Here is a 23266-nt window from a genome sequence, read left to right as displayed (position 1 = left end):
TATAAGCTCGTCCTTGCGATGTGACAGGACGATTCCTTGCAGATGGAGCGCCCCCGACACCACCTCCAATCAAGTCACCCGATGACTGGGCTCCATATCGAAAATCGTGTCGAGTTCGAGACTGCAGAATTTCTGTACACGCGCAACCAAATGTCTGCCGGAGACATCAATATCTTATTGGATCTTTGGGCTGCAACCCTCCTCAAATACAACGACAAACCTCCGTTTGCGGACCACCGTGATTTGTATAAAACTATTGACGCTACGCCAGTGGGTGATGTCAAATGGCAATCCCTCAAGGTCCAGTACACTGGGGAGAAGCCCGAAACCAATGTACTACCCTGGATGGACCAATCTCACGATGTCTGGTACCGAGACCCCCATGAGGTTATTCAGAACATGTTGGGGAATCCGGACTACGCTACAGAGATGGATTATCGGCCCTACCGTGAGTATTTGACTGATGGCGATGAACGCCAATGGCAGGACTTCATGTCTGGTGACTGGGCATGGAACCAAGCGGTACGTTGTCTTTCATTGTTTTCTGTCGCTACACATGCTGAAAATTTCAGTAGGAAACTATTTCTGAAGATCCGGATACACTCGGCTCAACGTTTGTGCCGGTTATACTCGGAAGCGACAAGACAACAGTCTCAGTGGCGACTGGTGCCAACGATTACTATCCCTTGTATGTATCAATCGGGAACATTCGTAATAATGTCCGACGTGCACATCGTGATGCCGTTGCCATTATTGGCTTCCTCGCTATGCCAAAAAGTATGTTTCACACTACTACTATTGTTCTGCGCTAATCACAGTCAAGCAGCTACAGAGGAGCACGCAAAAGACTCAAAATTTCGGAAATTCCATCGGCAACTGTTTCATTCATCTGTCGCCAAAATTCTCAAGAACTTAAGGCCTGGTATGACCACACCAGAGGTTGTACGCTTCGGTGACGGCCACTATCGGCGTGTAATTTATGGCCTTGGACCATACATTGCAGATTACGAGGAGCAGGTTCTACTAGCGTGCATAGTGCGCAATTGGTGTCCGAGGTATGTTTCTAAATTATCTCCAACATCCCTCTACCTTAATGCTACTAGGTGTATGTCACATCCTGACAGTTTAGACACGAAGTCACTGTGTCGTCGACGTGACCATACAGAAGCGTTAGTTGAAGAGGCAACCTATGGTGCTTTGTGGATGGAGTATGGGATTGTTGGTGACCTTGTTGTAAGTCTCGCGCATCTTTTCTATCGGAGTTGAGACTCAATCCTTTCTAGCCGTTCACAAACGATTTTCCACGCGGCGATATTCACGAACTTATCGCGCCGGATATCCTGCATCAACTGATTAAGGGAACCTTCAAGGATCACCTAGTCAAGTGGGTTGGACAGTATCTGCAACATGTCCATGGTACGAAAGAAGCGGAGAGAATTCAAGCTGATATAGATCGAAGGTGCGTCACTTTGTCTCGAGTTGATGATTCGAAAGCTCACATCATCAAAGAATTGCTGCGGTTGCTTCATTTGCAGGTCTCCGACGATTTCCAGAAGGTCGGGGATTCAAACAATGGACGGGCGATGATTCAAAAGCCCTCATGAAGGTTAGTTCACTATCACATTAACTAGGATATTGCAACTCGGCTAACAATAATTCAGGTCTATTTACCTGCCATTGAAGGTCATGTCCCAACAGATGTGGTGCGCACGTTTCGCGCATTTCTCGAATTTTGCTATCTCGTACGGCGCAACATCATTACAGAATCTACTTTAGGTCAAATTCAGGAGGCTCTTGACCGATTCCATCATTACAGGGAGATATTTGAATCTACGGGTGTTGTCTTCACGTTCTCTCTCCCTCGGCAACACTCTTGTTCCCACTATGTCCTCCTTATCCAACTTTTTGGTGCGCCCAATGGCCTTTGCTCCTCGATCACCGAGACGAAACACATCAAAGCTGTCAAGGAGCCATGGAGGCGCTCGAGTCGCTACAAAGCCCTTGGTCAGATGCTGGTGACAAACCAGCGCCTCGATAAGCTCGCAGCAGCACGCATTGATTTCAAGAACCGCGGAATGTTAAACGGCACCTGTCTGTCTGCCACACTCAAGGCATTAAGTAAGTTTTATAACAAGTTACATCTTTATTGTTGGCTTAAATTTACACTAGAGCGTTTGCGCTTAAATAAGATGCCTGATGCCAGCCAACCCAACGAGAATAGCGCCACGGTGCCAGTACTCTTCAACGCTGATGTTACTATACAGGGTGATAACGAAGAGGGCGAAATTGACAATGGCCCAACACTGGTGCAGGCCCATGTCCAGTTGGCAAAGACCCCTCGTAAGCTATCTCATATTTTACAGTGAACACTCTTCTAATAGAATCGCAGAACGCAAACGCGCACACACTATACCCGAGCTATCCACGGAACTCTCTATCCCCAATCTCTACAATGTCCTCCGCCGCTTCCTATTCGAACAAGTGTACCCAGACGACCAGCACCCTCCCTCTGAAATCCCGCTTTCGAGATGTCCTCGATTTGATGGGAACATCCAAGTCTTTAATTCTGCATCTTCGACATTCTATGCGCCCAGCGACCGCAGTGGAATTGGCGGTATGCGCCGTGAGCATATTCGTGCCTGTCCTATTTGGAGAAACGAGGCGCCCCGGTATGACTGTGTGTTTGTTAACACAGATGCAAGTGTTGAAGGGATGGTGGGCATGGATATAGCGCGCGTAATGTGTTTTTTTTCTTTCACATTCAATGCAGTTTCGTATCCATGTGCCGTTGTGCGCTGGTTTGACAAAGCCAGCGACGGACCCGACCAGGACACTGGGATGTGGATTGTGACACCTTCGTTTGATACTGACCATTCTTTTTCTGTTGGAATCATCCATATTGATTCTATTTACCGTGCCGCACACCTCATTCCAGTCTATGGAGCACAGATCATTTCACGTGACATCAAGCACCATGACTCATATGATGCTTTTCGAGCATTCTATCTGAACAAGTTCACAGACCATCATGCTTTTGAGGTCGCATCCTAGGTGTTTTGGTCTTCTCGCTCTTGTAAGTTCATTCTGTCCGCTACTCGCATATGTGGTCTAATTACTGCGTCATCAAGTTTGCAGAGGCTAAGCCATGGCGCGTCAGACAGGCTATCATAGAATATATCCCCCTTCTCAACTCTACTTCGACAACGACATGAAAACACGCGTCTCGTCACTCTTGTGCCGCCCCCTCCGAGTCAATATGACCACGGCTCTGCTGTTGCGAGTACAGGTGATGGGGTCATCATCTGCGTGATCTGCGGCGACTTTTCAGCAAGCACTTCAGATCTAGGATGAGCTTGAGCGGAGTGCTTAGACGATGAGTTTGGTGAGCGCAACTTCTGCACATTAGGTGAGTCTCCATAGTGCTTATTGCAATGCTCAGACCTAACTCCATCATTGAGTTTGCAGAGGCTAAGTCATGGCGCGTCAGACAGGCTATCATAGAATATATCCCCCTTCTCAACTCTATTTCAACAACGATATGAAAACACGTGTCTCGTCACTCTCGTGCTGTCCCCTCCGAGTCAGGATGACTATGGCTCTGCTGTTGCGGGTACAGGTGATGAGGTCATCATTTGAGGTGACGAAATCTGCATCTGCGTGGTCTGCGGTCATTAGTTTCAGCAAGCGCTGACGGGTGACTTGGACTTGGACTTAGTAGTAGTACTGGTAGTACTACATGTACCCCACTTATTGCGCTTACAAAACTTTTTCTGCTTTTTGAGCTTTTTTGAATGGTGCCAACTTGTGAACTCTGAATTTGCTTTCCAGAAAGTGCATTAAGTCAGAAAAGTAACACTCCGAGAGAATTTAAGAGACAAAAAGTGAGATAAGTAAGCGGTGGTTTTCCTGATGCTGCTTATTGTCTGATGATACACATGTTGCACAGTGTGCTACCGGTGCTTCCTAGGGATCCTCCATGCAGCCCTGGATTTTCTCTTGCTTCCTCCCCACAGCTCAATGCTGTCCACCAGTACCACCATGTATCCTGGACAAGGCCAGAGACAGCCAAGCAGGGCTCCCAATAACCTGCAAAATCAATTTAATCCACCAATACACCATGGAGCTAAGCCAGATCCTTACCATCACTAGTTCAATCCTAGAGATTCCCCCCTCAGCCTTCTGAACCATGGCTAGTTTGCTAGAATAGTTTAGAGTCTATGTACGAGTCAGTGTAAGTTGTTACTGGTGAGCTACAAGACAACATACCTCAGCAAGGCTTTGGAACAAACACTGAGGTGAAAACAAACATAAGGTATGGTATATGTACTGTGTATTACATAACCATCAGCAGCCACTGATGAGAGTTGCAATACTGTATAGTACATATATGTATGGTAAAGAAGGTGCCAAGAAGAGAAACAGAGTATATGCGAACACACCCCCTCACCGAGTCACCAACTGAAGACCAGTGGTATGTTTCAAAAAAAAGGGGCGCAGAAGAGCCTTCATGAAGATGTCTGCGGTGTTGGAGTGGGTGGGGAGCCACTCAGGCAAGAAAGTGCCACACTCAATGTGACCATGGATGAAATAATAACGCACATCAATATGCTTGGAACGGACATTATTTTTGGCCTCTTTTGAGAGTGAGATGGCACCAGTGTTGTCGATGTAGATGACGATGGGCACAGTAAGGGCAAGGTGAAGCTCATTGAACAAGGACTGGAGCCAGAGCCCCTCCTGGATAGCATGAGTGACCACCATATATTTGGCCTCAGTTGAGGACAATGCATGAGTGGACTGCTTTTTGGAAGCATGGGCAATGAGCCCTTCTGCATAGAACCAGGTATACCCAGAGATTGACAAGTGGTCCTCAGCGCTACTGGCCCAGTCTGCATCACAATAGGCATGCAGCAGCTTGTGGACATGGTCACCCCCATAGCTCATGCGAAGGTTCAGAGTGCCAGCAAGATAGCGGAGGAGTCGCTTGCCAGCAGCATAGTGGGATGGTGAGGGATGTACACTGTGTTGCACAAGTGTGTTAATGGCAAAGGATATGTCAGGGTGTGTGCAGATAGACAAGTATAAAAGCTCGCCAATGAGCTTGCGATAATGAGTTTGGAGATTAGGGATGATGACAGGGGGTATCTGTGGGACGTCTGAATGGGTAGTTGGCTGTCCAGGGGAAGGGTGATGAGGGTTACAGTCGATCATGCCAGTATTCTTCAAGAAGGTAAGTGATGTACTTGCCTCTGGTGCAACCAGAGACGGTGAGAGGAGTGGTCACGCTCAAAATGAATACCAAGAAACTTGGACACAGGCCCGAGGTCCTTGATCCTGAAGTGTGCATCAATTCTGCCCCTCAAATAATGGAGGAAAGCAGGAGAGTTCAATATGCTGAGTCCATCATCGACATAGAAACCAATGATGCACACTATGCAAATGGCTGGTGGTGCTGGTGGTGCGGTCATAAAGAAACATGACATGGTCAACAGCTGCACCATGTGAAGCCCAACTCCTCCATAACACCTCGGACCTGCTTCGTACCACTCCATTGCTGACTGTTTGAGGCCGTATATAATGCACAACATGAGCCAGATGAAAACCTTCCAGTCCCCCTCTTCAAAGCCCTTTGGTTGGCGCATGTAGATCTCCTCCTTCAACACTTCCCACAGGAATGCGCATTGTGCATCAAAACTATCCAACTTTCAGTCGTTTTTGCAGACAATGGCTGAAATGAGTCATACAGATGCAGTCTTGAGTACCGGTGCAAAGGTTGCCCCATAGTCAATGCCAGGGATTTGTGAGAAGCCCTAGGCCACAAGACATGCTTTGAATATTGGACCTCCCTTATTGTTGTCCTTGAATTCCAGAACCCAATGGTTCCCTATTGCCTTCCTTCCAGTAGGTAGCATGACTAGTCTGTAGACATTCATCTCTTTCATGATGGCAAGCTTCCTGTGCATAGCTGCAAGCTATTGATTACAATCGGGCTGTAACATTGCCTCCTTATAGGTGGCAGGAGGCACTTTGATGTCATAGTCCAGGCTCGAAGGGTGGCACTTGCAGTCACTGCAAATGGTGATGTGTGTCTGCTCCTCAATAACGACATTAGCAAGAACTGCAGGTACATCAGTATTTAGGCTCAATCTCAGCCAACTCCTCGCCCACCTGCTCCCCTTCGTGCTCTGAGACAGTGTTGCAATTAGAAGTCACCTCCTTGCATAGAGCCAGCTCAGCTGATTTGGCAGCACATGCAGCTTGGAGAGAGTGTAGGTGAGCCTTGGATGCTGCAATGTTCTCAGGCAAACTGATGACCTGCCTCAGTAGGTACCTGCACACGAGAGGAGTGTCAGTGGTAGTCATTCTGGGCAGGCATGGGCAATTGGTGCCACAGTTTGGGTAGGGACAGGCATCAACACTGTGGAAATAGGAGGGAGGCGAGGGCATGGATCAGTGGGAGGGCCATCAGAGTCAGAGTCAGAATTGTGAGTAATAAGCAGTGCACACTCATCAAAAATCATGTCATGAGTGGTGAAGAAAGTACCAGTGACCTGGTCATGAAGTCTGTAACCCTTTGTGCCCTCTGGGTAGCCCATAAATAGCGCTCAGCATGAGTGAGGACCCAACTTGCCCTGCAGTTTGGAGGGGATCCGTGTAAAGCATCAGACACCAAATATATGCAAATGCTCAAGATCCAGCTTGCAACCATTGACCACTTCAAAGGGGGTCTGTTACAAGAACATCTAGACACTTGGGCCCCTACCATTTTTCTCCTTATCCTCCTCATCTCCGCCCTTGCATCACACCCTTACCCCGACCTTGCTCTTGTTATCCTCGTCATCCTCGCATTCCCCTTCGCCCTTTACCTGTCGCTTCAGCAGAGCCAGTACATCTGGCCGGACCCTTTCTCTGACGAAGCATACCCATGCTCCGCTCCACCTGTTGACTGATCCTGTGGACAGTCCCCTCTGCCCTTACCGTCCGGATGGTAACCTATGATACGATGCACACTGCATCCCCTTTACCCTGTTTCCTTTCTTGATCTATGACTCGGTGCGCAGTTGCACATTTGTACTTATATTTAGCTCCACAGTTGCACAATCGTACCCCTGCGCGTTTCACTTCCTGTTTCTGTTCTTTGACTCATTTCCAGTTGCACGTTCCGGTTTGCCTATGACTCACCTTGAACGTGCCTTCCTTTTCTAGTGTTACCCTTTGACCAGTTCCCTTTCCGGTAGTATGAGTTATCATCCACTAATACGCGTCCTCTCCTCTATATAAACTCCCTACCATGTACCTAGTTCCTTAACTTGAATCTACTTGGTTCTTGACCTCCTACTCCTAACAAGAGTGATTCCTTCTCCCTAGCCAGCAGTCTATATTCTACTTTCTTATCTGCTCATCACAGATAAGTCTCTAGTCTCGATCTTTACTCATTGACTTCGTCGACGAGCAAAGCCCCTGTTAACTAGTTGGACTTCCGTCCTTCTATTAATGCAGATCTTACGATTAACCTTCGGGTGTCATAAGCCTTGGCAGATACACTTATCATTGAGCCCCGCTTGACATAAGCTACCCGATTTGGACATAGGCATTAAACCTTGCTTGCCGAAGCCTTGCCAAGCAAGACTCCTAACTTTGGGCTAGCCCAGAGACATCCTCGACCATTGACGACATATGCTCTGTTTGAGCGTTGCCAACAGATACTATCCAAGTTCATAACAGGGTCATGCCTGGGGGCAAAGTGGTGGACTCACTGCAGTTCCAGAGGTAGCACACCATTAGTGAGGCCTTGCCCCATAGGTTGGCTGGGAGGTTAGTGCCCTCCAACATCACAAAAGGCGCCCTTCTATGGTGTGCATGACATGCTCTGCTCTACCATTTTGTTGATGAGCATAAGGGGCAGAGAGTTGACATTCAATCCCAGCTGCAGTCAGTGCATTACTGAAGGCTGTGCTGATGTACTTGCCACCATTGTCTGACCTAAAAACTTTGACTGTGCGACCTCTATGATTTTCCTAACATGCCTTGATCATCTGCTAGGCTTCAAGAGCTTGATCCTTTGTGGCGAGCAATTGTAAGTTTAGTAAGTTGCTGTGGTTGTCAAGAAAGATCACAAAGTGGAGTTTTCCATGAGGTGTCATGACCAGAAAAGGGCCACACAGGTTAGAGTGAATTAAGTCAAGGAAATGTGATGCACAAGGGGTCTTTGATGGCGGGTATGGCTTGCATGGGTGCTTCGTCATAATGCATGGCTCACAAACCTGCAAAGGTGTGGAGACCTCAACCTTAACACCTGTGGCAAATAAAGGCAGGCACTTGACAGTATCTCCACCTGGGTGCCATAGGTGAGCATGCCACAGATCCCATGAGAGAGGTATACAAGTGAATGCTGCAAGTTCAAGGTGAGGAGATGGTGGAGCACTAGGAGGAATAAATCTCAAATCAATGAACATCAGATTGCTGACCATGGAAATCTGGCCTAAGCACTCTCCAAGATAGCCGAGCTCACAGCATGGAGGGGAAGGTTGGAAGTTGCAGGCCCAACCCTGCTTCAACATATACCCTACCGACAACAAATTTACCATCACATCTGGAGCATGAAGGCAATTGGTGAGACAGAGCCAGGAGGTCTTCTTGTTGAGCATTAGTTCTGCAACACATTCACCATGCCCCAAAGTTTGCAGGCTTCCGTAATTTGCAGTTTTAACCATGACTGTAGAGCTGCTGGAGAAGGACCAAAAGTACTCTTTTGACATGATCAGGGTTGACATGGCACCCGAGTCGAGGATAGTGGAGAGGGTGTGATTGGCTATGCATGCTATATCCTCGGAGCTGGGTCAATGTTGTTGAGCTCTTCAATCATGGCGCACACCAATTGCTGAACTTCAGTCAGTTTTGGGTCTGTACTTGTAGGTAATGCACTGTTTGTTTTGGTGGGAGGTGGCTTGCCTTCACTAGTGACTGCAGCTACCTCTTTCTTTGCTCGCTTGCCTCTATCTCTGCCCTTCTGTGCTCACGGTGCTTTTCCTTTCATTCCACCCCCTGGCTGATGACAGTGATCATGATCATGCATAAGTGAGCATGGAAGCCTGAGGCAGGCAGTGTTGTCACATGCCACCCCTCTAGGGTTCTGCTTGTGACAGTGCCTGAGCTGCAGTGGTTCCATAGCCCGTCACCTTGCAGTGCTAAGGTTGCCATCTGTCGCCAGCTGGGGTAATTATTACATCCAGTGAGCTCGATAATATGATCATATTTTTCCATGGTACGATCAAAGGGGAGGACTCAGAGTGGACAATTGTTTTTGAAATTCTTGAGTGAATCAACTGTTAGATGATTGTGGGTTATTAAAAGATTAAATCTAAATCTAGCGAGGTTGTTGAGCTTCGTTAAAGCTCAGGGCTTATAACCAGTTTGCTAGAATAGTTTAGAGTCTCAGCGAGGCTTTGGAACAACACTAAATTGTGATGTACCTAAAATAGTTTAGAGTCTATGTATGAGTCAGTGTAAGGTGTTACTGGTAAGCTACAAGACAACATATCTCAGCAAGGCTTTGGAACAATGTCAAGGTAAAAACAAACATAAGGTATGGTATATGTACTGTGTGTTACATAACCATCAGCAGCCACTGATGAGAGTTGCAATACTGTATAGTACATATATGTATGGTGAAGAAGGTGCCAAGAAGAGAAAAAAAGTATATGCAAACATGGCTTGCCCCAGCATGATAAACTTTTTAGTGCCGGATGGGGGGACAACAGGATGGACCTGTTACACAAACAGTAATTAGTCCAAAGGCTAGTAGTAGTATGATTAACAAAAACTTACCTGTGAAAACTGTAGCCTGCACCTGGATCCTTTCAGCATTCCCTACCAAGCTGCAGTAACTCTGCAAAGCCAGCCATCTTCTTGAAGGACAGTCTGTGGGTCCAGTGACACAGTATGGGACTCCAGTTAAATAGCTACACTTGGCCCCAGAACTACGGTGGCCAACTATTCTATTCAATGCATCAGCGTTAAATAGGACATCATAGCAGCGCACCTTCAAGTCATAACAATCATGATTCCTCCAGTAGATCACTCATCTTGAATTCAATTGTAGCTTGTCTTGTATCTGAAGTGCAAAACCTGAAGGATGTCACTCAGAACCTGCTGTTTTCCAATAATGAGCTTCAACAATCAAATGACTCACTCAAGGTATACATTCAGGCAAACAAAGAAGCTCTTGAGGAGTTTTTAAAGACCAATGGAAACAGGAAGAAAGCTGGTAATAGAAATGTGTCAAATTCCCATCTGGCATTGAAAGTAAGCTCGTCACTCAGGCTGTGTGGCAACTGATAAACTTACTATGCACATACAGCCAATAATTCCATCCTTATTTTTTTGAACTTTGCAATATTGATCCATGCCTTGGCAAATCAAAGCACATAAAGTTGTTGGGAACTGTCAAGCCTTTGAGTAATGGAGAAGTACATGAGATGGTATCTAACAAGATAATCTGGCATCTGAACTGGCTTTGGAATGTTAACAATGACATTAACATGCTATACATCAAGGAGATTGTCAATCTGGTATGAGAAAATGAGAAAGCACAAAACATTTAATTTGATCAATGTCAATGAGACTCACATCAACTGTTTAGGCTCACTGCAAGAATCCTAAGGTCAAGGTCTATACACCATGCGAGATCAGCTGTGAGAGATTTAACTGGTCAGCATGGGAGAAAAGGTTGCTAAAAACTGATGTGAAGCATGACCTCGAGTCCTGTGAGATATGCATGGCCTCTCGGTACAATGAGAGTGGTGTGTAAAAGTTTACCATATAACCATTGGACATCAACAGGAACATGTACCTTATGACTTCGCCAAGCTTCAATTGCTTATAGGTATTTGTTAACGAATGTCTGAAGCCATGAAACAATGTCTGAAGGTAATCCAAAGATGTCTGAGAGTACTTATCTGATGTCCTAAGCCAAAGTGTGATGTCTGAGATTTCGGACTTTCAGACTTCATGAATGTAGGTTGGAAACTATGTAATGAATGTTGGACTTGTGAGCAGTGTGCATGAGTATAATGAGTGATGGAGTATGATGGTGAAAGAACAGTAATATTTTGCAAATCAATCAAGAACTATGAAAATATTCTGAAAGTGACCCAGCTACAGGTGGATGGATCAGTAAGAGTTACTACAGAGTATTTATCTATCTATGTAGAAATACGGAATACCATAGGTAAAGGTAGTAGCAATAATTTTCAGGTCTGATGTCCTATGTAATAAGACATGAGGTACTGTGGACTATGGGAAAACATGTAATAACACTATCTACACTGTTAGCAATGAAAATAAGACTAAGTGCATACCTAGTAGGGGCTAGCGGGATGTGACTGGACATAGGTGCAACAATATCTGATGATGTGCGACAATGTCTAATGTGATGTCCAATGTGATGTCCGATGGAAAGTGCAAAAGTCCAAAGCTAAGTGCATCAGAATCGATGCAGAAAGGCTCAGACATGTGCAGAAATGTGTCGGACATGTTTAGGAATGATTCAGACATGTTGCAGATGATTTGGAATGAGTAGTGTTTGATGTATGTGTTGAAAACACTGGTTCCAAGCTCAGCACAAGGACCATCATTACACCATCATTGAAAACATATCCTCCAAATCAGATTCTACCACCATCTTGGTGTTGACCTTGTTTAATAATGTTATGATGCCATTTCTCACACTGTAGATTATATTCTGCAAGGTGCTCTCTAAGTATCTGAAAGAAAATATGATTGACAACTCATCTGGATGCAGAGCTAATACCTCGGTACCTAAATAAGTTAAGTCCTGCATCTGTGACAACACCATATACACTGGCTGAGGGGCTCAGGCCTAAATAAGTGCATGTGTCAATGCAGAATTGATTATCTGTAATGTGGACAACAGCACCTAGGTCACTGCAAATGGTGTAGGGGTATGATACAATAGGCTTCTGAGACATCCTTGGTAGCAAACTGAGATCCTGGAGGTAAATGACTGATAGTGAGCACAATGACACTAAAGGTACCCCTAAGTGCTGGGATAATTATTGGGATTAATGTAAGAGTTAATAGATGGATTAGGAAATCTAATGGAAGGAGTGTGGGAGAAAGAAATATTTTGAATGATGTAATAGTGTCCTGGACGTTCAGGTTTAAATATAATAGAAAAGGGAGAAGATTGAAATGGTCCAATGAGATCTTGTACCTCCTTTGATGAAAATGATCTGATATACCTATTATTTTTGAATCTCAGACTGAATAATGGAAGCAAACTCTTGATGATATGTAATAGCAAAAAGTTTGTTAGGAGGAGTTTGTATGGAATTAATGATGGAAATATCAAGATGAAATACAAAGTGTAAACCATTGGGTATATGGAGATATCTATCAAGTAGACCAGCAAGGTTGAGCATTCCTTTCCAGACATCTGGTTTGTAAGGGGATATAGCCTTACAGCTTCTGCACTCAAGGGCAAGTCTGTGCTCCATGAGAAGATGCAGCACATCCTGAGCAGAAATAATAGTGGTCGTGGGTGGTATTGGCACATCCTCTTGCTCTCTGCTAATCACTGCAGATGGGACGACCATCTTGCATTGTGAGGACTTTGTTAAGGTGGGAGCAGAGGGTATCAAACACATTGTCCTAGATTTTGAGTGCCTTACACTTGATGATCTTGTAGGGGTTTTGCCTGGGGCACACTGCACAAGCAGAGAGGGCTGATCCACTTGTGCTTGATTTGAAATCCTGATGTGGCCTTTTTCTGCTGTCCACATGCTCAGGGGAAGGAGAGCACTTACAAGTCTCACAATGATGACTGTGTTGTTGGCTTGAGGAAGCATTGTTGGATGTAGTGATATGTTGATCAGTGTTACGACTGGGATAGTTCTTCTGTCAATGGTCAAAGATAGACCAGTCTTGTTGACAGCATTGTTCTAACTCTCAATACAAGGAGGGTTCTAAATCAAAGGATTCCGCTAGATGAGCATGATAGCTTCTATCTAGGTTCAGTGGTGAGTGGTTTTAGCACTTCTGTCTATCAAGGGTTCAGACTAAGACAGTGAGTGACTGTCTTAGAGATCAAGTATCAGACTATAAGGGTGGGGACCTTTATAGAACAGGATTCAAGGGGAAAACCCAGTAGATTAAGTTAAGGAATACTACTGATGTACATGGGGTTTATATAGGTAACAAGAAGCGGTGCAGTCATGTCAAGAAAGGTAACAAAGATAGGGAAATAGTACAACCTATCAAGATAGCAAAGATAGGTGAAACAATTGTGCTGCGCATGATGATAGTAGTCAAGATACAGTTAAGAAGAAGAGAAGTGTGGACAGCCCACTTGATAAGAGAACAGCCAAGTCTAGATGAGTCTAGAGTTGGTGCTAGGGTTACAGAAGGAGAAAAATAAGTAGGGGCTAAATGTTATTGTAACAATCAGCCTATGCAAGCAGTGCGAAGTGTGTGATGCGAAGAGTGTTGCATGAGGCATTGTGGCATGTAGTATGAGGCATGTAGCATGTGGCAGTGACATAAGAGATCTGAAGTGATGTGATCATTGAGAGCATTGGAAAGTAATGAACTCATTAGCATTGTGTGTAAATTTTAATTTTAAAGATGAGGACTGGCCATGTAGTCCCTCTGGTTATCCTTCTTGGTATGCTCTTGCCAGTAAACTTTCTCTCTGGTGCACCTGAATACATTGTCATTGATTACAGACAAGTCATAAGGTCTTGCAGGTGATTTTGCAATGATGTGCCATCACTTGTGTTGTTCAGCCTGATAGATGAGGAGAGTTTTTTGGGCTATAGGATTATGCATTGAGTGAAACTCATGGACTTGAAGATTTTTCCAGAAAATGGCAAACATTCTGATGCAATCTGCTGGCCAGTTAGCTTCTTCTCCAGCAGTAATAAATCTTGGACAGGCTTGGCAGAAATTCTCAAAGGTGAGATCTTCATTGTCAATGACAGATGAAGCATTGCATGCAGAGGTGGCTGTGATCCAGGTGGTGGACCTGTCTAGGAGTGTCAACAGAACCATGCATCATCTTCAATGATAGCCTTCTTGGTATGAGCATCATCTAGACTGTCGTTAGTGAAATACCAAAGTTCAATGTGTTCACCCTTGTCTAATTTTCTTGTTGCATATGCTGAAGTGGTGATAGAGGGCTTATCAGGAACACTGATTGCCTGAATGGGAGTTCTAGAGATTAGAGGTAGAGTGGGATAGAAACGATCTAGAAAGACACCAGGTATGATCTCAGCTTTGTTCAAAGACTCATTTATTAATCGTGCTATGTACCTAGAAAGAGACCAGGTATGCTACATTTTTGTCAGTCAAACGTACATGAACAAAGTAAGTACTTACATCTCAGCTTCGTTCAAAGACTGAGATGTTTGGACGCTATCGGGTGTATCTTTAAGGTAAGTAAAAAACAGAACGGAAAACAAGTATTCCTTTTGACATATATTTCAGGGTACAGATTTGGCACTGCCCATTGGTCGGTACAAGCTTGCACTTGGACCATGTTCCTCTGTCACTTCTCCCTCATCACTATCTCAGATCCTTTGGCCTTATGAAGATCAGATCGATCAGATTCCAACACTCCTCCTCGAGTGCAAGCTAAGCTCATCATTGTCCTCAATCACTGAAGGTGTGGCCTCGGTAGCGCCTTCGTGAAGGTGTCTGCCACGTTGTCATCAGTTGGGTAGTAGAGGAGGTTGAACGTGCCATTCTTCACATGAGAATGAACAAAATGGTACCATAAGTTGATATGCTTTGTTCGGGACTGGAATTTGCCGGTGGAGGCTAATGCTATCGCAGCCTGGTTGTCACATAGGATTGGGGTAGGGAGAGCGGGGGCATGGTAGAGCTCGCCGAGGAGTAATTGGAGGTAAAGTCCCTCCTGTGCTACACTTGTTAGTGCAATGTACTCAGCTTCTGCAGTTGATAGTGCGATTATGGGCTGTTTCCGTGCACTCCAGGCTACAGGTCCACTGTGCAGCATGACAATGTATTCAGTCATTGAGTGCCTGTGCAGTTGCAAGACCCAGTCCGCATCCACAAATGTCTCAATTTCCCCATCTGTCACTCCCAATGTCAGCTCATACTCTGCAGTAGCTTTTAGGTACCTTATCACCCGCTTAGCTGCCTCCCAATGGAGTCTTCCCGGGTTTCGCATGAATTGCGACAGCATTGCCACTGCAAAGGCAATATTGGGGCAGGTACTTGTGGCGGTGTAGAAGATGAGGAATCTAAACTGTGGGGAAAGTTGGTGCTAAGCTAAGCAAACACAGATAGACCCAGGCGCGAGTGAAATCGTCGTCCCAAGGGCAGCTAACTGAGTAAAGGGACACCTCTCTTTGTAAAAAGAGGGACACCAAACAACTAAAAAGGTACTAAGACTAAATAATGCGCGAAGTGCCAGGCGGAAACAATACAACATGCGAAAGGTGAAGGACTAGGTGCACGATGTGAAGGTAGCACATGCGAGCAAAGGCGAGAAACTAGCAAGTGAGAGAAGTGAAGGAAAGACAAAGTGAGACAAGTGTTAACACCCCAACTAAGGTTGGCTGATGCTAAGACGGAGATGGGGAACCGAAGCACACAACTTTAGATAGTCACTTGCAAACAACGAGTAAAATTCTTAGTATCTAAAGACACAGAGAAAGTGGGTGGAAAATTGACCCAGAAAATAGAGTAAAGAGATAGTATATGTAAAGATAGCTAAGCGCCGCTAGGCACGCAGGTCTGATGTAGCGAGCCGAGTAAGCTAAATATAGTCCGCGAGGTAGGTAATAGGGTCTCAGCTGCACACATAGTGCTAGGCCGAGAATTAGTGATGGAAATAATTAGTCAAAATGGGAATATAGTGAGAAAATGCACCAATGGACATCTAAGGACATGGGGAGGACAGATGGACGGGTATGCGGATGATGCTAATGTGGATACGCGGTGTGCACGAAGTGCGAGTGGCTGCACGTGGAATCTGCAAAGTAAAATATATGAAGTGCTACTGCGCAAGATGTATCCTTAGGATTAGAGCTGGAGTTTGTAGGGAATGTGGGAGAATTCGAGGGAAGTGCCTGTGGAGACACAAGGCTCTACAGCGTACATGAGTGATCCTATCACTCGTTGATATGGTATGTCCTGCATAGCTTGGAACTCGGTGTGTGTACACAGACACTGATCAACGGAAAGGGTGGTACCAGGGTTCCATGGGTGTCTGTACAACTTTGGCATCTCCAAGGTTGAACCTCTCTAGGATGGTCTTGATGTATGCCTTCTGGGAGAGGGTTATGGTGCATGCTTGCCTATCCCTAGTGACTTTTAAGCCTAACAGCCAGTTTAGCTTGCCTAGATCTGATATCTCGAAAAAATGTTGAAGATCGGCCTTGAAGTGCTGGATGTGGGATATATGGTTGGTGGTGACGGCCATGTCATCAACTGACATGGTGATGACGATGTGTTCATTCGGGGCACATTTGTAGTAGACTGCGTGGTCAACCTTTGATCGGCTGAAGCCAAGCTTCCTGAAAACCCCCACCAACTCTTCTGCCCACTCAAATCCTGCTTGCTTTAATCCCGGTAAGCTTCTCTTCAGCTTCAGCACCTTTCCTCTCTGCCCCTCCTTCAGATACCCAGGTGGCGCCCTCATGTATATCTCCTCTTGGATAGTTGCATAAAGATATGCATTTTTTATGTCTACCTGGTGGATCTTCCAGTTCTTCTGAGCAGCCATCATTAGAACGGTCCGTATTGTGCTCATGTTGGTGGTAGGTGCAAAAGTGTCGAAGTAGTTGACCCCATACTGTTGGCACTGACCATTAGCAATGAGGCGGGTGCAAAGCTTGAGCTTTTTGCCATCCGGTCCGTGTTTCATGGCTAGGACAAAGTGGCACGGTATTATGTTCGCACCTTGAGGTGCGTCAGCAATGTCCCAGGTACCTAACTTTTCAAGCTGGCTGATCTCGTAATCTAGGGCTTCCTGCCATTCAATGGCATCTGGCCCGTTGAGCGCCTGTTGTAGGGTGGGCTCTGGCTGGGCTGCAGCCAATGCAAGGTGAATATGGGCTTCTTCATCTAACAGATTGAGTTCTGACGCCTCCATTAGCGTCTTGATGGCTATGGACGCAGTCTGGCCCTTATTGAGGGCTTTATAATACCCTGGGGCAGGTCGGTGTAACGATAGTCATGGCGCTGGGCTCAAAACCCGTGTTTTTGATACTCATGTTCAACAGTATTTGTCTGACGCATCCCCGACATTCCAATCCCGACCCCGACGCCCGACCCCGACCCGAAAGTGTCGGACCCGATGTTTTCGCATTGGACTCGTCCTCCCTATGTCCTGTCCAGTCGTATCTACCCCCACTGGTGTGTATTTACTTGTTTTTGCATTACTGAACACTACAGACAGCACTATTACATGTTATCTACAAAAAGGTGCAGTACACATGCTCTTTTACATACATTCGGACCCGATTTTGCGCTACTGTTTTCGCCCAATGCACTCTGAAATCCTACATAGACATTATTTAATATCTAGTACTTCCTACCTATTGGACGAGTAGTTTCTAGTTTCGGATTATCTTCCTATTATTGATAACTAACTATCTAAACTAATACCAAACAGCTACCCCTATAGGATCAAACACACTTGCTCTGCAAGTATAGCAGACTAGGCAATGCTAAAGATCTACCTAAATATTTGTTGTCTAGGTAATATGATTTCTGCTGAGCCCAGCAGAAATCAGCTTTCTACATCGGACTCGAGTGGAACGCAGCGCAGGCGGTGTAGCAGGTTGTGGGCTGGACAGCTTTGTTGGCATTGTTGGTGGTGGTTGGGATGGTTTCTGGACACTAGGTGAGTTAGGATCATCACTAGTGCTGGTGGTGTGTCTGCTGATATTACTACTACAATTGTTGTTGTGTTTGGCAGCAGCAGACTCCCCCTCGTCCAGAACATCCTCCATGCTCACCTCTGAAGGGGTGAAGGTGAGGTTCCTCTCCACTGTGACCTGGCGCCTCTCTGGCCAGTAGACGCGATATCCCTTACTCTGCACGTCCACACCAACAAAAGTCACCTCCAGCTTCCCAGCATTGTGCTGGTGCATATACACAGTGCTGCCAAACTTGTGGGCCTGGGCGAGGGTGGGTGTCTCTTTGCGGACAAGGGCGAACAGTGTAGTGTCCGTCATTGCGCGTGATGGTAAGCAATTTTTGAGCCAGGTCGCGTAATTGATCAGAACAGACTTTCCGGAGCCAAACTGCTGTGTTCTGGTGCCTGAGCCATGCGACGTACACTTTGAATGCAGTGAGTGCCTCACTTTTCTGCTTCAAGAAATGAAGCTTCATCTGACAGCTAAAATTGTTGGTAAAGCTGATATAGTATAGGCACCTGCCTAGGCTCGTTGTTTGGGCTGGTCCCCATAGGTAAGCAAGCACGTTTTGGACTCGTCAGGAAAAGGCTTGCAAGCTGATTTTGCCTTGACGCATGCTTCACAGAACTCGGGCTTCATGCTCAGGTCCAACTCGATGCCTGTCACCAGGCCTTTTGTAATGGCATCGGCCATGGCTGTTTGGGACACATGTCCTAGGACCCGGTGTAATTGGGCAACGATGAGTTTCATTTTTGCAATGTTCACATGGTGCAATCTCTGACGTCCCAAAACAACACTATACAGGCCCTCCACCTGTGGGATTTCCACAATTACTCTGCACTCCAGTTCCTTCAACAGGATCCGGCACATTCACCCTTCGAAGAAGACAGCCATTCTGGTCGCCATGATGCGGTTGGTTGATATGAGTGTAAATGCTATCTTAGGTGCGTATAGTGTGTTTCTCAGAACGATGGTAGTGCACTTCTGACCCAGAGGCAATTCTAGCTTCACATTTCCTCGACTGATTGTGCTCAGGGTGGACCCATCAGTTGTATGGATGGTCTGGGGGGCTATGGTGACGAAGTTGGAGAATTTTGCTTGGTCCAGGCAAAAATGGGAAGTGGCACCTGAATCAATGATGGTGCCTCTCTTGTCCACAGGTACATTCAGGCTTTTCGCTATATTGGCCAAGTCTGACATTACGAACGTGTACTGGTCCTGGGGCTCTGTCTTCTTGCAGGTGAGGTCCAGGTTGTGTTTGGGTGTGCTCCCCGATGACCTGGACTTCCCTCTAGCCTCCCTAGCATTAAGCGCGGTACTCACTCCCTTCTTGCTCGGTCGATGCTTGGTGAGTTGTCAGTGCTCGTACTCTTCACTGAAGATGCTGATTAATTCGTAGGATGTCAGCAGGGTCTTAACGATCTTTGCTGCAGCATTGATCGATGAGAGGAGGGGGTGATACAATTCAGGAAGGGAGCCAAGTATGATGGCATGGAAGTCGGTATCAAGGATGGCTGTGCCCATGCCTGCTAGCAACTCCCACAAACATAGGAGTTCTGTGAAATGGGCTTTGATGTCACCTGATTCTTTGCACCTTGTTTCCTGCAGGCATCTGTGCAGATCAATCTGCATGAGTTCTGTTTTGCCTTTGTGGATCTGGCAGATCTCTGCCCAGACTTCGCATGTGGCCTCAAACTTTTGGACCCTCAACAGGAGGTGATCCGATATCGTGCAGAATATCTGCTGTTTTACTAGTGAGTTCTTTTGCAGATACTCATCAAGTTTCTTATCCAGCTCATCAATCTCGTTTTTGGTGGGTGTCGAACTGTCTGCCTTCAGCGGCTGGCCCGTCATCTCATCTAGGAGGAAGGGTAACGGCTCAACTGCATGACTGTCCACATATCACATCAAACCTCGAGCACCTATTGCTGTCATTGTTCTTTCCTTGTAGGTGATCCAATTCATGCTGTCTTCAGCTAACTTTGGAACATTGAATAGACTAGAAGTGGTACTGGGGAGCATATTATTGGTGGCCATGACAGGGCTCATAACCTCTAGAGATTAGAGGTAGAGCGGGATAGAAATGATCTAGAAAGACACCAGGTATGATCTCAGCTTTGTTCAAAGACTCATTTATTAATCATGCTATGTACCTAGAAAGACACCAGGTATGCTATGTTTTGTCAGTCATTGCTGACGTACATGAACAAAGTAAGTACTTACATCTCAGCTTCGTTCAAAGACTGAGATGTTTGGATGCTATCAGGTGTATCTTTAAGGTAAGTAAAAAACAGAGTGGAAAACAAGTATTCTTTTTGACATATATTTCAGGGTGCAGATTCAGCACTGCCCATTGGTCGGTACACACTTGCACTTGAACCATGTTCCTCTGTCACTTCTCCCTTGTCACTATCTCGGATCCTTCAGCCTCGTGAAGATCGGATCAATTGGATTCCAACAGGAGTATACTTATGCTTGTGCTTCTTTCTCTCCTCTTTTTGAGTAGACTGCTCTTCCTCCAAATTTTCCTGCTCCAGTCTGTCTTCTCTCTCTTCTTGGATGAGACACTGATGGTTGTGCTGCTCCCTGTCGAGGTCAAGTTGCTCCTGCCATAGAGCTTTCCAATGTTGTTGGTTGCTTCTCAGATGTTCCAAAGGATCTGCATGGCTTGCACCTCTGGAACGTTTTCATTGACAATTTGATTCATTGCAGCAGTGAAAGGCAGTGAAGTGTAGTCCGGACAAATGTTTAGGTTAGGATCATTGTGAATTCTAGGCATAATGATTTGTAAAGATTATAGATGTTTCTTTGAGAATGTAAAGTGACAAAATGAGAGTGTAGTCGAGCAGTAGATCACTTGTAAGTAGTACGTAGTAGTATGAAGGAAGAAAGAAATGAGTCCAAAAAAGCTGTGTCGCACATAGACCCAATTCTGCGTTAGTTTTCCTGCCTCAAACTCACAAAGAATATAATATATGGGCTTCTCTCCCTCCGATTAGCATCTGGTTAAAATGTCGTTTCTGCAGTGATTACTAATACATAAAATCTAATCGATCTAATCTTTTATCTTACATGTACAGACGTGTAGCAGTAGACAAGGAATATTTATTTTAACTGCTGGAATAAACTGCGTTCATATGATAAGAGGATCATCGCCCCTTCGTGAATTTGAAGTCCGAATGGAATGAGCCTGCGCAGATGCTTCCTCCAAGCGCTCCTCCAAAATCTCCTTGGAACTATTCATCGGAAGGGTATCGGCAGCTTTAAGCTCCTCCACGGAGACGGCGCGGCGCTTCCCAAGGAAGATCTTACCCCCAGGCGCATCTTGTAGCGAACGAATAATGATATCTTCCTCAAATAGATATTTAATGTCTTCCAGTGGATACCCACTCGTCTCGGGTATGAAGATGTATACCCATGCTGCCATTATGAATGAAGCAACGCCGAATAGGAGGAAGGTCCCATAGGTAATGTGGTCTAGCATGATGGGCGTGATTTGGGCGATGACGTAGGTGAAGAGCCAGGTAGTCGCAGCTGCGAGGGACATGGAGGCCATACGGAGATGGCCTGGGGCAACTTCAGAGCCGAGGATAAAAGGAGTAAAACCCCAGCCTAAACAGAAGAAGACGCCGAATAAATATAAGGCGACGATAGAAACGTACGTTCCTGGCACAACACCCTGGTTTGGGTGAGCACCAGCGTACCCGCCAATCCATAGCATCATCAAGCCCTGCGCTAGACCACCATAAATCAGGGTCCTCTTCCTACCCCAACTTTCGATGACGAAGGCAAGAGTTATGCACGTGACGACGAATTTCACGACACCATATATGCCAGTAGCAAATAGCGTCGAAGAAGTAGATGAGAAACCGAGGCCGGCAAATATTTCAGGAGCATAGTAATTAATTGCGTTCGTGCCGGACCACTGCTGAAAGAAGGTGGCGAGAGAACCGATGATGCAACGCAGAAATGTGATTTTTGATTCTCCCATCTTGCGGAATTGTGTGAGCAGCGGTAGTCTGTGCTTCCCAATGAAATCGGCGCGGATCTCGCTAAGAGTCAGTACGACGGCATCATCATCCTGATCTTTCCTTGCAATATATGCGAGGACTGTAGCTGCTTCATCGTAGTGGCCGCGTTCCACAAGCCAACGGGGAGACTCGGGTTGGAAAAGCATAAAAAACACGCAGAGTGCCCCAGGTATAATCTGGGCGATGAAAGGCAACCGCCATTGCATTTGTCCCGGTGAGATATTGAGAGAAACGCTATAGTTGACCCAAACTATATACCATCGATCAGTTAAATTGTCGCAGGTCTGGAAGTGACACCCACAAGCCAACATATTTCCCAGTCCCACCGAAACTTCGATGCTACCCGTGCATCGACCGCGTATGGCTCTCGGGGCACATTCGGATACGTAGGTTGGCACCAAAGCTGATATCGAACCCACCCCCATGCCGCCAAGGAAACGGGAGAAATACAAAATTTTCAACCCGACAGCCGGGGACGTCCCGACTCCAGCTATCGACTGGATGGTGCTTCCGATAATATATATGACTGCTGAAGCTAATAAAGCCGGCTTTCTCCCAAACCGGTTTGCAAAGTAAGTCGAAAATAATGCCCCAAAGCTAATTATATGAGTCTGATTGTGGTAAACCGAAAACTGGACTGCACTCACAATCCGCCCGCTTGCAGGACCGAAACTATATTAGCGCTCAAGCTAGCCTTTGCAGAGGCTGATTCCGATTGCAGGCCAAAATATTGTTGAAATGATGGCAGTGCGATCACGCCACCTATGAGACCAATGTCCCAACCAAAGCAGACATATCCCATGGTCGCTGAGAATGCAAGAAAGTAGGCATTGCGGTACTGAATGATATCTCGAAGTTCCCTTTTCAAAGTTGTGGCCATCATAGAGTAGAGAGCGCATATAACGTGAACAGGAGGGTGAGCGCCGTATGAATGGTCGTCTTAAGTGGATCCCAGCTTTAGGCTAGCAAGCCCCATTTGGATACTGGCGCACCGCGCGCATCATTGTTGGCTAGTTTGAAAAGCGGTGTTTCTCGAGAAGGTTGCTACTGGCAGCAGACCAGTGGTACTAGCTGAATTTGATAGCATGGTATTAAGGAACAACTGTCTTTCTCCTATCATGAGGAGTGATTCGTGGTTGCGAAAGACGACCAGAACTCACAAGGCTTAGCTTGGGTCTGACTTGTCTGATTGATCGGACGCGGATACCAACGTGAACTAGAATGAATGCAGCACGACATCACGTAATATTATCTGTCCATATGTTTGAAACGCACGAACAAACAAACTGCTATAGCAGTGCGAGGTAATAGTATGTGGCGATTGTG

General features: G+C 46.0%; 2 protein-coding genes across 2 annotated transcripts; one reads left to right on the top strand and one right to left on the bottom strand.

Moving 5' to 3' along the window:
• Nucleotides 1–81: 81 nt before the first annotated feature.
• EDB93DRAFT_1255500 (uncharacterized protein) lies at nt 82–3051 on the top strand (the record flags this gene model as incomplete). The annotated part of the gene is made up of 9 exons (XM_041453790.1): nt 82–522; nt 576–777; nt 827–1055; nt 1125–1233; nt 1284–1459; nt 1510–1606; nt 1662–2118; nt 2170–2340; nt 2390–3051. 9 exons carry the CDS (start codon nt 82–84, stop codon nt 3049–3051), a joined length of 2544 nt encoding a protein of 847 aa, XP_041302498.1.
• Nucleotides 3052–20849: 17798 nt separating this feature from the next.
• Nucleotides 20850–22863, bottom strand: EDB93DRAFT_1178285 (general substrate transporter). The gene is made up of 3 exons (XM_041450576.1): nt 22588–22863; nt 22242–22537; nt 20850–22190 (listed from the first exon to the last, which is right to left on the bottom strand). Exons 1-3 carry the CDS (start codon nt 22821–22823, stop codon nt 21043–21045), a joined length of 1680 nt encoding a protein of 559 aa, XP_041302497.1. The 5' UTR covers nt 22824–22863; the 3' UTR covers nt 20850–21042.
• Between the last annotated feature and the right edge of the window lie 403 nt (nt 22864–23266).

The sequence above is a fragment of the Suillus bovinus genome (assembly GCF_016758785.1).
Source record: "Suillus bovinus strain UH-Sbo-P2 chromosome Unknown EDB93scaffold_94, whole genome shotgun sequence".
Classification (NCBI taxonomy): Eukaryota; Fungi; Basidiomycota; class Agaricomycetes; order Boletales; family Suillaceae; genus Suillus; species Suillus bovinus.
This window is presented reverse-complemented; position numbering and strand designations above follow the sequence as displayed.